General features: G+C 43.2%; 1 protein-coding gene across 1 annotated transcript; it reads right to left on the reverse strand.

The window, feature by feature from the left end:
- Positions 1 to 2,378: 2,378 nt before the first annotated feature.
- On the reverse strand, positions 2,379 to 10,566 carry LOC139477208 (uncharacterized). The gene is made up of 6 exons (XM_071259767.1): positions 10,370 to 10,566; positions 9,594 to 9,645; positions 6,088 to 6,170; positions 5,742 to 5,813; positions 4,090 to 4,327; positions 2,379 to 2,525 (listed from the first exon to the last, which is right to left on the reverse strand). The coding sequence occupies exons 1-6, from the start codon at positions 10,400 to 10,402 to the stop codon at positions 2,410 to 2,412; spliced, it is 594 nt and encodes a 197-aa protein (XP_071115868.1). The 5' UTR covers positions 10,403 to 10,566; the 3' UTR covers positions 2,379 to 2,409.
- Positions 10,567 to 13,423: the final 2,857 nt, after the last annotated feature.

The raw sequence follows: 13,423 nt of genomic DNA on the forward strand, positions 1-13,423 counted from the left end.
CTTTACTACTGGTAGTTTTCGTAAAGTAATACTAAACTAGTGTCCAAAAGAAACGATACCACCTGTTTGCAACGACATTAAAGAAAAACTAAACAATGCAGAAGTTTAGGATTGGTGTTATGCTTTTGAGAAATCCTTTCACAACATCTGTACAAAAATTTCAATAAAATCTGTACAACCAATATGACAAGCCTTTAAAGATGGGTGGGGTCGAAAAATGAACATTTCGTTAGAGCACTGATCACAGAAACAACGGGAAATGTCACACCACACGTCTCAAAGTCAAGTCAGTAGCGGGTATGTCCACCGTGAGCATCAATACATGCCAGAACACGCCTACGGACTGATGACGTCAAACGTCTGATGACGTTGGGAGTGATGCGTTGCCATTCCTCGAGGAGACATCGTTCCAAGTCCTGGACGTTGACTGGAGGCACACGGCGACGTCGGATTTGCCGATCGAGGTGGTCCCATAAGGGATCGATGGGATTCATGTCCGGTGAACATGCGGGCCATGGCAAAACCTGTACATTGGCGTTGGCAAGGAAGTTCTGTGTCAATCTTGCTGTGTGTGGCCTTGCATTGTCATGTTGGAAAAGGAGTCCACGAGGCTGTTGCTGAATAAAGGGCACCACAACAGGCCGTAGGATGTCATCAAGATAACGCTGTGCATTCAGGTTTCCACGAATTACGACAAGCATCGTTTTGACGTCACCACATATGCCACCCCAAACCATTAACCCTCCACCTCCAAACGGCCGGACCTGTTGGATACAGTTAGGCGCCAAACGTTCACCAAATCGTCGGTATACAAGCTGCCGTCCATCGTTTCTGAAAATGAGGAATCTGCTCTCATCAGAGAACATAACACGTGCCCAGTCCCGCCGTTGCCAACGTCGAACTCGCCTGGCCCAGATCAGTCTGATGTTCCGGTGTCGAGGCGTCAGGAGCGGTCCGCGGAAGGGATGACGTGGCCGGATACCATACTGCCGTAGTCTCCTGTAGACGGTCTGTCGACTGATCCTGTGTCCCAGTGCTGTAGCCGCCGTGGACGTCGCTGTTACGGTGCGGTTCCTCAGGTGTAATACCCGGATGTAACGATCTTCACGGGGCGTGGTTACTCGTGGTCTTCCACTCCTGGGCCTGTCTGACGTCTGACCTGTCTGACGTAACCGCTGCATCAACCTGGTGATAGTGATGCGTGCGCAGCCCAACCTTCTGGCGACGTCGACGTGTGACGCTCCTTGTTGGACCATTCCAACGACTCTCTCTCTCTCGATGGCTGTCAAACGTGGCATATCTTGTGTTCTTTTTGTTGCTGTGATATCAACGTGTCTGATCAGCCGTTTTATACAGTTTTTCTGCACGCGCAGAACATGCTAGAGAGGGAAATGTCACTTTCACGAAATTTACGTTTTTTTCCCGGAAGTGATCACGTGTTCCTGGTATTTTTTTATCGACTATGCTGTGTTTGGGATGTGCAATACGAATTGGCACTTTTTCATAGTTGACAATTCACTTAGTAAAAAACAATTTTGAAAATAAGTTGGTATCGTTTCTTTTGGACACTAGTTTAGTTAGAATGTTAAACTCTTCTGATGTAAACTGTCTTGAGAACTTAGCCAAAGATGCTATCTGTCTTCGTTTTCCTTACCTGTAAACATTATTTCATGCAGCACTTGATGTGAAACTATATTGTCTATATCTGTTAATGGGCCTGAGGCCTTATTGCCCAATAAACTGATTTATTGAAGTAAGTGAAACGTTGCAATTAAAGGGTTTACTCGGTTATTACGTTTTTTGAATCAAGCGTACACATACTGCTATACCATTAGTCTACTTTTTCTTGGATTTAGAGGACGAATTGTTCATTTAGTATTAACATACAATGTATTACGTCCCTAATGTCACTTATGAACAGACTATCGAAGTATTCCATTATGCAATATAATTACTATGACAGTGTTTAATGTCATCGCGGCAACTGAAAAGGCATCTCGTATATCACAGTTGAAGGATTTTTCAATCGTGACAATTACGATTAAACGGAAAATGTCCTTCAACGATTTGGAAATGTTTTTTGAACACGTTATGTTAGTGAGTGAGTGAGATTGATTTTACGCCGCTTTTAGCAATATTCAAGCAATATCACGGCGGGCAACACCAGAAATGGGCTTCACACGTAGTACCCTTGTCGGGAATCGAACCCGGGTCTTCGGCGTAACGAGCGAACGCTTTAACCACTGGGCTACCCGACCGACCCTGTTGTATACTAGATTTCTTCTGACTGATTCTTCTAAAAGACATTGCTCTCTTTATGCAAATTCGTTTAAGAAGACATTTTAATGTACATCAAATAAATATAAATATCCCTTCGCTTTACCAAACGCTGATCTGGATGTTTAATTGTCAACACTGGTTACAACTACGTCGACAGTACATCAGCATATAGCCCGAGTTTCTTGTGCACTCTCCCGAAGAGGCCCAATAGTCACAGTACTGTCCCTGGTCAATACACGGCGGACCTGCAATGTCAAACACTGTGTGACTCACAGTACTACCCCTGGTCAATACACGGCCAACCTGCAATGTCAAACACTGCGTTAATCACAGTACTACCCCTGGTCAATACACGGCCCACCTGCAATGTCAAACACTGTGTGACTCACAGTACTACCCCTGGTCAATACACGGCCCACCTGCAATGTCAAACACTGCGTTAATCACAGTACTACCCCTGGTCAATACACGGCCCACCTGCAATGTCAAACACTGTGTTAGTCACAGTACTGTCCCTGGTCAATACACGGCCCACCTGCAATGTCAAACACTGTGTTAGTCACAGTACTACCCCTGGTCAATACACGGCCCACCTGCAATGTCAAACACTGTGTTAGTCACAGTACTACCCCTGGTCAATACACGGCCCACCTGCAATGTCAAACACTGTGTTAGTCACAGTACTGTCCCTGGTCAATACACGGCCCACCTGCAATGTCAAACACTGCGTTAATCACAGTACTGTCCCTGGTCAATACACGGCGGGCCTGCAATGTCAAACACTGTGTGACTCACAGTACTACCCCTGGTAAATACAACCTTGGAATGTTTCTACACTGAGATGTGATGAAATAGTTTGTAAACACTTGCTCATGTCAGATTTTTTTTTATTTGTCTATTTATCGCGTTGGCACACTGTTCTCCTAAGTAATATCAAATGTGCGTGTTTCGTCCAGTGAAGGAACATGTCACAAGGCACATGTTCATCCGAGGGTCTAAAGACAGACAGTCACCTGCTGCAAGACACACCTGCTCTGATAGAGGGAACCTGTTCCACCAGGGGCCTGCAAACAGGAGGTCAGCTGCCACACGGCACACCAGTTCTGCTCGTGATGGAGGGCACTTGTTTCACCAGGAGCCTGCAAACAGTAGGTCAGATGCCACACCAGTTCTGCCCGTGATGGAAGGCACTTGTTCCACCAGGGGCCTGCAAACAGGAGGCCAGCTGCAGCTGTCACATGGCACACCAGTTCTGCTCGTGATGGAGGGCACCTGTTCCACCAGGAGCCTGCAAACAGTAGGTCAGATGCCACACCAGTTCTGCCCGTGATGGAAGGCACTTGTTCCACCAGGGGCCTGCAAACAGGAGGACAGCTGTCACATGGCACACCAGTTCTGCCCGTGATGGAAGGCACCTGTTCCACCAGGGGCCTGCAAACAGTAGGTCAGATGCCACACCAGTTCTGCCCGTGATGGAAGGCACCTCTTCCACCAGGGGCCTGCAAACAGGAGGTCACCTACCACATGGCACACCAGTTCTGCTCGTGATGGAAGGCACTTGTTCCACAGGGGCCTGCAAACAGGAGGTCAGCTGCCACACGGCACACCAGTTCTGCCCTTGATGGAAGGCACCTCTTCCACCAGGGGCCTGCAAACAGGACGCCAACTGCAGCTGTCACAAGGCACACATTCTCTGCCCGTGATAGAGGGAACCTGACCCCGTAGATCTGTACCCATTTCGTAAGTTGTTCGTTTTCGAGGGCACCTGATCCATGAGATCTGCACACAGATGGCCCTGCTGTAGATTACCTGCAGTGGTTGTAGTTGTAGTGACGGTGGTTGTCGTACTAGTTGAAGTCGTGGTTGTAGTAGTTAGGGTAGTAGAAGTTAGGCGGGTTGTAGTTTTTGGGGTGAGCAGGGTAAAGTTGAAGCTTGTTGCACAGAGACGAGGGTTGCACTGGACTGTGTCACAGCACTGGAAACATAGCCTGGGGTGGGATGTACGACGACCTACCATCGTCTGTAGAGTCTTGTACATGTCACAGATCTGTAATTGATTACACTCAGCTATCCTACATTACTCTAAGGGTAACGCTATTTATCAGGGCATTATCATTTGCAGAAGCCCGAGGTCTTCCATTAACTGCCCGACGCAGGAGCGCAGTTGAAAAGACCGAGGGTTTCCGCAAATGACAATGCCCTGAAAAATAGCGTTACTTTATAATAACTAAAATGGATGGGATTTGCTATCAAATAAAAAGAAACAATATCGGTTTTGAAACATTTACTGCGATAAACACGAATGTCACTGACTCACTTTTACAAATATGGAAACGTCATAAAACAAACCAGATGACGTCAGTATTGAACTTGACGTCACCTATCCCTATTCTATGACGTCACCTAACAACGGGCGTGATATTGGAGCGTCGTCAAGCAATATGGGGGCATTATCAAGCTACAGTGGCCTGCTTATTTCTCATAACATGCTTGCATTCTATCCATTTTAGCTTTTATACAACCTACCATTGTCTGGAAAGTTCTGTACATGCCACAGATCTGTGATATAGATAACATTCAGTTCTACTTTACGACTACAACCTACTTGCTAGGACAGAATTAGTTGAAAATTATTGGACTAATTCTGTTCTGAAACCACCCTGACTTTGCACCCTGGGTACTGGAAAGGGGTTTTCAGAATATTGGAGTCAATCTCTGACAACACTGACTCTTCCACTTTGACTTAACGTCAGAGATATAACTGGAGGAATGTTGGCTATGATAACACACTCTTAAACCCTTCTTAAATGAAAATAAATATATTACAGCTGGATAATTGTCACTTCATCCGCTAGTCGTTTGTACAACTTAAGATGTTTCAAATAGCATTTCTAGACAGAATAATATCATAACAGTCAATAAAATATACATTCAAATCATTCAGAATCAATACTTATGTCACATGTTTGAAAAATACCATTTTCTCTTGCTAATTCTTTCAGAATTTTCTTTACACTTTAAATAACCAAATTTGTACGTCTGACACGTGTCCTCTACATGTATATACACACCTGCCTGCTCTCACATCCCACCCTGTAGGCGTAGTGGCCCGTGTCGTCTACAGGTATATACACACCTGCCTGCTCTCACATCCCAGCCTGTAGGCGTGGTGGCCCGTGTCGTCTACAGGTATATACACACCTGCCTGCTCTCACATCCCAGCCTGTAGGCGTGGTGGCCCGTGTCGTCTACAGGTATATACACACCTGCCTGCTCTCACATCCCACCCTGTAGGCGTGGTGGCCTGTGTCCTCTACATGTATATACACACCTGCCTGCTCTCACATCCCAGCCTGTAGGCGTGGTGGCCCGTGTCGTCTACAGGTATATACACACCTGCCTGCTCTCACATCCCAGCCTGTAGGCGTGGTGGCCTGTGTCCTCTACATGTATATACACACCTGCCTGCTCTCACATCCCAGCCTGTAGGCGTGGTGGCCTGTGTCGTCTATATACTCTCGGGTGAAGCAGATCTGATCAACACAGATAAGCCAATAGTCTACTGTAAATCAATTTGTTCCAACACAGTGGTAAGTTAAATAGATACGATTTACGATACAAAACTATTTAAAGTATTTCACAGATTAAAAGATCAAATATGCAACATGGTTAAAGTTGTAGCCTTCTAGATTTACTTTACATTGTAGATACGATACACAATATACTAGAGTGTAGTTCAGTTGGCCTGGCAGCTGGCTAGTAATGTGATGTAGGTATATGTGTGTCATGTTTACAAGGCCCCCTTACCTCGTCCTGGCCACACATTTCGAAGGCCGTACAGGACTCGGGTGAAGAAGCGTCGTTACAGGATCTGCACAACACGTCGTTGTCTGGGAAAACACAGAGTGACGTTATTACATACAGATGCGTTGTTACACACAGTAACGTTATTACACTCAGTGACGTTATAACACACAATGGCGTTATTATATACAGTGACGTTATTACACACAGTGACGTTATTACAGACAATGGCGTTGTTACACACAGTAACGTTATTACACACAGTGACGTTATTACACACAATGGCTTTTGTAACAAAGTAACGTTATTACACACAGTGACGTTATTAAACACAATGGCGTTGTTACACACAGTAACGTTATTACACACAGTGACGTTATTACACTCAATGGCGTTGTTACACACAGTAACGTTATTACACACAGTGACGTTATTACACACAGTGACGTTATTACACACAATGGCGTTGTTACACAAAGTAACGTTATTACACACAGTGACGTTATTACAGACAATGGCGTTGTTACACACAGTAACGTTATTACACACAGTGACGTTATTACACACAATGGCGTTGTTACACACAGTGACGTTATTACACACAATGGCGTTATTACATACAGGGACGTAATTACACACAGTGACGTTATTACACACAGTGACCGTATAACACACAGTTACGTTATTAAACACAGTGACGTTGTTACACACATTGGCGTTGTTTCACACATTGGAGTTATTACATACAATTGCATTGTTACACACAGTGACGTTGTTACACACAGTGACGTTGTTACGAACATTGACGGTGTGAAACTCATTTGCGTTGGAACACACAGTTACGTTATTACACATAGTGACGTTATTACACACAGTGACGTTGTTACACGCAGTGATGTTATTACACACAGTGACGTTATTACAAACTGTGACGTTGTTACGCGCAGTGACGTTATTACACACAACGACGTTATAACATACAGTTACGTTATTACACACAGTGACGTTATTACACACAGTGACGTTGTTACACGCAGTGACGTTATTACACTCAGCGACGTTGTTACACGCAGTGACGTTACTACACACAACGACGTTATAACGTACAGTGACGTTTTTACACGCAGTGACTTGTTTGATAGGCATTACTTAGAAGCTGGTGGATGACAAGATAGACACAATTTTATGGATAACTACTTCTTTAATACTGTAAAAAAAGCGACGTTTCGGTATATATCCTTATACCGTTGTCAAGCAAGACTGAAAGCAGTGACGTGACGTTATTACACTCAGTGACGTTGTTACACGCAGTGACGTTTTTACACACAGTGACGTTATTACACACAGTGACGTTATTAAACACAATGGCGTTGTTACACACAGTAACGTTATTACACACAGTGACGTTATTACACACAATGGCGTTGTTACACAAAGTAACGTTATTACACACAGTGACGTTATTAAACACAATGGCGTTGTTACACACAGTAACGTTATTACACACAGTGACGTTATTACACTCAATGGCGTTGTTACACACAGTAACGTTATAACATACAATGACGTTGTTACACACTGTGATGTTTTAAATCATGTCTGCATCATGCAGATTCCTGGAAGCCATTCCATTGAGGAACGTTACGTTATTTTGAAGTTTCAATCAAGTTTCTCATCATGAATGACTTACTCATAGTAGTTCAGCTTGATCAATGGTCACATTACAAGACAGGACTGTGTTAGCATGTCATGTATAAGCAGGGCGTGATGCAGGTAAAACCACAGCGTATTGCCCTTAGTTACAAGTTGTGTTGGAGAGGTTATATCAAACTCTTAAAAATATTATCAGGATGTTCTATATTGAAACTGAGAACAAGTGTGATGAAGGTAAAACCACAGCGTATTGCCCTTAGTTACAAGTTGTGTTGGAGAGGTTATATCAAACTCTTAAAAATATTATCAAGATGTTCTATATTGAAACTGAGAACAAGTGTGATGAAGGTAAAACCACAGCGTATTGCCCTTAGTTACAAGTTGTGGTGGAGAGGTTATATCAAACTCTTAAAAATATTTCCAAGATGATCTATATTGAAACTGAGAAGAAGTGGGATGAAGGTAAAACCACAGCTTATTGCCCTTAGTTACAAGTTGTGTTGGAGAGGTTCTATCAAACTCTTAAAAATATTTTCAAGATGTTCTATTTTGAAACTGAGAAGAAGTGGGATGAAGGTAAAACCACAGCGTATTGCCCTTAGTTACAAGTTGTGTTGGAGAGGTTATATCAAACTCTTAAAAATATTATCAGGATGTTCTATATTGAAACTGAGAACAAGTGTGATGAAGGTAAAACCACAGCGTATTGCCCTTAGTTACAAGTTGTGTTGGAGAGGTTCTATCAAACTCTTAAAAATATTATCAAGATGATCTATATTGAAACTGAGAACAAGTGTGATGAAGGTAAAACCACAGCGTATTGCCCTTAGTTACAAGTTGTGTTGGAGAGGTTCTATCAAACTCTTAAAAATATTATCAAGATGTTCTATATTGAAACTGAGAACAAGTGTGATGAAGGTAAAACCACAGCGTATTGCCCTTAGTTACAAGTTGTGTTGGAGAGGTTCTATCAAACTCTTAAAAATATTATCAAGATGTTCTATATTGAAACTGAGAACAAGTGTGATGAAGGTAAAACCACAGCGTATTTCCCTTAGTTACAAGTTGTGTTGGAGAGGTTCTATCAAACTCTTAAAAATATTATCAGGATGTTCTATATTGAAACTGAGAACAAGTGTGATGAAGGTAAAACCACAGCGTATTGCCCTTAGTTACAAGTTGTGTTGGAGAGGTTCTATCAAACTCTTAAAAATATTATCAAGATGTTCTATATTGAAACTGAGAAGAAGTGGGATGAAGGTAAAACCACAGCATATTGCCCTTAGTTACAAGTTGTGTTGGAGAGGTTCTATCAAACTCTTAAAAATATTTTCAAGATGTTCTATATTGAAACTGAGAACAAGTGTGATGAAGGTAAAACCACAGCGTATTGCCCTTAGTTACAAGTTGTTAAATGTAACTCCATAATACCAGCCTAGTTCGGCAAGGGTGGAAACTGGACTTTTGTAGTCAGTTAACTCACTTGCATATGGCATCGACCAAACAAATTTTAGAAGCACCAGAATATTACTCTACAGAGAAGGAAACATTTGCTTTAATTTTGTCAACAGTTTGAGATTTATTTAGAGACTACCGTGTATCCCATTATCCCAGTATTCACTGATCACAATCCACAGACCCTTCGTCTCAAAACTAAGAAGAGAAAACAGAGATTGGGAGGTGGATTTGCCTTTGGGAGATTTGAATCTTGAGATCAAACATATCAGGGGCAAGGGCAATGTAACTACAGAAGGACTGTCTAGAGTCGTTCTTACATATAGTGACTGTTCATAGTATGTCTACGCCTAGCTATAGTGTACTCACTAACCAGTGTACTCGGTAACTGGTGTACTTACTGACAGGCGCTTCCATTGCGATGTGTCTGCCCTTAACATAGGCCACCAGTAGCTGCAGACAGAGACTCAAGCTAAACAATGTCATACATTATGTTGACAGTAAAACATAAACATTGTGAAGAAATTCAAAGAGGCATTATTACACTGAGACAACGTTGAAGTGGTTCCAACTGACTGAAATGTTTTACATAGAAAGAATACTGATGCCGTCACTCACAACACAAAGGTTGTTTCGACATTCTGAATACAGCCATGATATCATCACTGAAGCCGTTACTCACAACACAAAGGTTGTTTGGACATTCTGAATACATCCATGATATCATCAATGAAGCCGTCAATCACATCACAAAGGATGTTTCGACATTCTGAATACCAGCCATGATATCATCACTGAAGCCATTACTCACAACACAAAGGATGTTTCGACATTCTGACTACCAGCCATGATAGCATCAATGAAGCCGTTACTCGCAACACAAAGGTTGTTTCGACATTCTGACTACCAGCCATGATAGCATCAATGAAGCCGTTACTCACAACACTAAAGTTGTATGGACATATCAAACATCAGTCGTGACATCAACCACCAAAAGGATAGGTCCATGACATCAACCGTTTGTGCAGGCACAACGTCAGTTGTTTCCTCAAGAAAAAATGACCTTATAGCCGAAATGATAACAATGGATCGTGAACACGAGCAGCTGTTCACCTGGAAACGTTGTTTGTGCACGTCAGGTATATGAACACATACAAGGGCCTTCCTGCACACTCACCATGAGGCTTGGCCAGAGGCTGAGGACGGACATGCTGGACCTCCACAGCTGGTCAAGAAATGTCCGGTAATTAACGTCAGTCAGACACACGGGCCAAATCTCCTTCTTTACCTACAAATCTTATCACGATCAGTTGTCTCAGGTCAGGCAAATATACACTAACACACTGTCCTGGATGACACCTTGTGAAGTTACAGCTGAATCAACCTTATTGTCCCTGTTAAAACGTTCTCGCTGGGTTTGATATCGTAAGTCCTTGTCTCTATCAACGCGTAACTCGATATCGTACTGTCCTTGTCTCGAACAACGTATAACATGACACGTATTCGATGGTTACGGGACTGTTGGGTAACTTCGACGCTTCATTGTCTAAAAACAGTCCACATTTCTTGTCGATATCATAATGCATATTTGGGGTTTACACACTCAAAAGAGAGTAGTATATAACGACCCCCGTTATATACTACTAAGGAGACAGCGTTTCATGTGGTCGGGATTATAATGCATAATTGGGGTTTACACACTTAAGGAAGAGAACGTTTCAAGTGGTCGGTATTATAATGCATAATTGGGGGTTACACACTTAAGGAAGAGAACGTTTCAAGTGGTCGGTATTATAATGCATATTCGGGGTTTACACACTTAAGGAAAAGAACGTTTCAAGTGGTCGGTATTATAATGCATATTCGGGGTTTACACACTTAAGGAAGAGAACGTTTCAAGTGGTCGGTATTATAATGCATATTCGGGGTTTACACACTTAAGGAAGAGAACCTTTCAAGTGGTCGGTATTATAATGCATATTCGGGGTTTACACACTTAAGGAAGAGAACGTTTCAAGTGGTCGGTATAATATTGCATATTCGGGGTTTACAAACTCAAGAGTTTGGGCGTTTTAAGTGGTCGGTATTATAATGCATATTCGGGGTTTACACACTTAAGGGAGAGAAAGTTTCAAGTGAAAATAATGCCAAAACTTGTAATAACATAGACGGAATGTTCTTGGTTGGAGAAAAGTTACGAGAAGTAGGTGATCTTTGAAAAGTACGATTGCTGTCCCAGTGTCGGAAGGAGTGACCCGACTTGACTCAGATATGAGACAGCTGAGAACAAGGATCGACAACCGAACCGGCGTTATTGTAGAATCCGGACACCAGGTTGTATGGACATCGTGTGTGGTTTGAGACGAATGTGACTGATGGGAAACATGCACTGTGATGATTGATGGGGACACCAAGTTGTATGGACATTGTGTGTGGTTTGAGAAACGTGTGACTGATAGGAAATACGCACTGTGCAGACTGATGGGGACATCAGGTTGTATGGACATTGTGTGTGGTTTGAGAAACGTGTGACTGATAGGAAACATGCACTGTGCAGACTGATGGGGACATCAGGTTGTATGGACATTGTGTGTGATTTGAGACAAATGTGACTGATGGGAAACACGCACTGTGCAGATTGAGGGGACATCAAGTTGTATGGACATCGTGTGTTGTTTGAAAAACGTGTGAATCTTTGAACTAAAGTCAAGTGTAGGCTTTTCTTTTTCATTGTGTTTTCAGTTTCACAGTTAAGATCTTATCGATGCCATCATCCACAAAGACAAACCTGTTTGCAATAAGTCCGGCGTTTGGATTCGGGGGGTCGAAAAGTTCTTCAAACAGCAAGTCCTCTAACACAGACGCTGGCAAACCCGGACTTGGTGGGGTTGATCTTGAAACAGTCTTGAAACGCTCGCAATTTGAGCCTTGGAACTTCAATCTGGCCATATGCAGTTTTAACAACAAAGACATTAAATGTGTTCAGATGTTGAATTATACGAATAACTCTTCCCGTCAGTCAGATCTCCGTCCACTTTCACGAGGTCATTTACTTTGACAAGTGTCATTTATTCAGCCATGTTAATTTACAAACAACGCAGTAGTATTGCTTTGTTGATTAAAATGAGAAATCGTGTCGTTGATATGAAACTATATTTCTTGTCTTAAAAATAGCGATTACGTGAGATAATATCAGTGAGCAATGTGTGTTGCGGGGGAGGTGAGGGAGTGGTCATTTAGACAATGGTCAACCCAGTCGGTGAAGCATGACCCACTCTGACGCAAATGGTTCATACCACATGTCCAAGGAGAATTCCGCGGTCAGTGTGGCTTGGTGAGGATCGTGTATGCCCTTCGTTATGTCGATAACGTACATTGTTCACAGACCGCCTCCGTGGCCTAGTGGTAGAGCGTCCGCCCGGAGAGCGGAAGGTCCGGCGTTCGATCCCCGGCCGCGTCATACCAAAAGACGTTAAAATATGGTACTTGTTGTTATCCTGTCTGGCGCTCAGCATTTAGGGGCTAAAACAAGGACTGGTCGGCTCGGAGTCAGTATACTGTGTCTGAGTGGGGTATTCATGTTAAACTGCGGCATGGTATCTCAGTGTGCTAGCACTATAAATCGGCATCAGTCCGTGCTAGTAAAAGCAGCCTCACACACACGTACATGCACGTCGCTCTTTAAGTGCAATAATCTTGGACGCGACGCCATTTCACCTCACCTCACATTGTTCACAGCTGTATATTAGTGGTCGGGTAGTTGTGTTATTTGTTTGTTTTGATTGGTTGTTGTTTCACGCCGTCATCATCAACATTTCAGCCATGTGACGGCTGCGTGGAAATAATCGAGTTTGGACCAGACAAACATGTGATTGATATTATGAGCCGTCGTCAGGGTACGAAGGTACACAATCAAACACAATTACACAAGCAAGATTCAGCAGGCGGCGTGGCCCTGGCGACGTTCAAGACCTCACCCTACATCCATAGAGGCGACTGAGACATCACTACATGAGTGAGTGAGTGAGTGAGTGAGTGAGTTGGGTTTAACGCTGCTTTTGAACAGTATTCCAGTTTTATTCGGCGTGTCAGCTTAATGTGGGAGGAAAGCCCGAAGTGATGCAGGTCTCAGACGTTTACCACTTCGGTGAAACCCACGGGTATGGTGCTGACAAACCTAGAAACATAATTGGGGCGAACCGGGATTCGAACCCACAATCATAGGTTTCTG

Source organism: Haliotis cracherodii, unplaced genomic scaffold (genome assembly GCF_022045235.1).
Source record: "Haliotis cracherodii isolate W230 unplaced genomic scaffold, xgHalCrac1.p SCAF_32, whole genome shotgun sequence".
In the NCBI taxonomy this organism is placed as follows: Eukaryota; Metazoa; Mollusca; class Gastropoda; order Lepetellida; family Haliotidae; genus Haliotis; species Haliotis cracherodii.

Coding starts and splice junctions, on each gene's coding strand:
- LOC139477208 (XM_071259767.1), bottom strand. CDS start 10,402: ATGTCCGTCCTCAGCCTCTGGCCAAGCCTCATG. Junction 5,814..6,087: donor AAATGTGTGGCCAGGACGAG/GTAAGGGGGCCT, acceptor TGTGTTGATCAG/ATCTGCTTCACCCGAGAGTA. Junction 4,328..5,741: donor TGGGATGTGAGAGCAGGCAG/GTGTGTATATAC, acceptor AATCAATTACAG/ATCTGTGACATGTACAAGAC.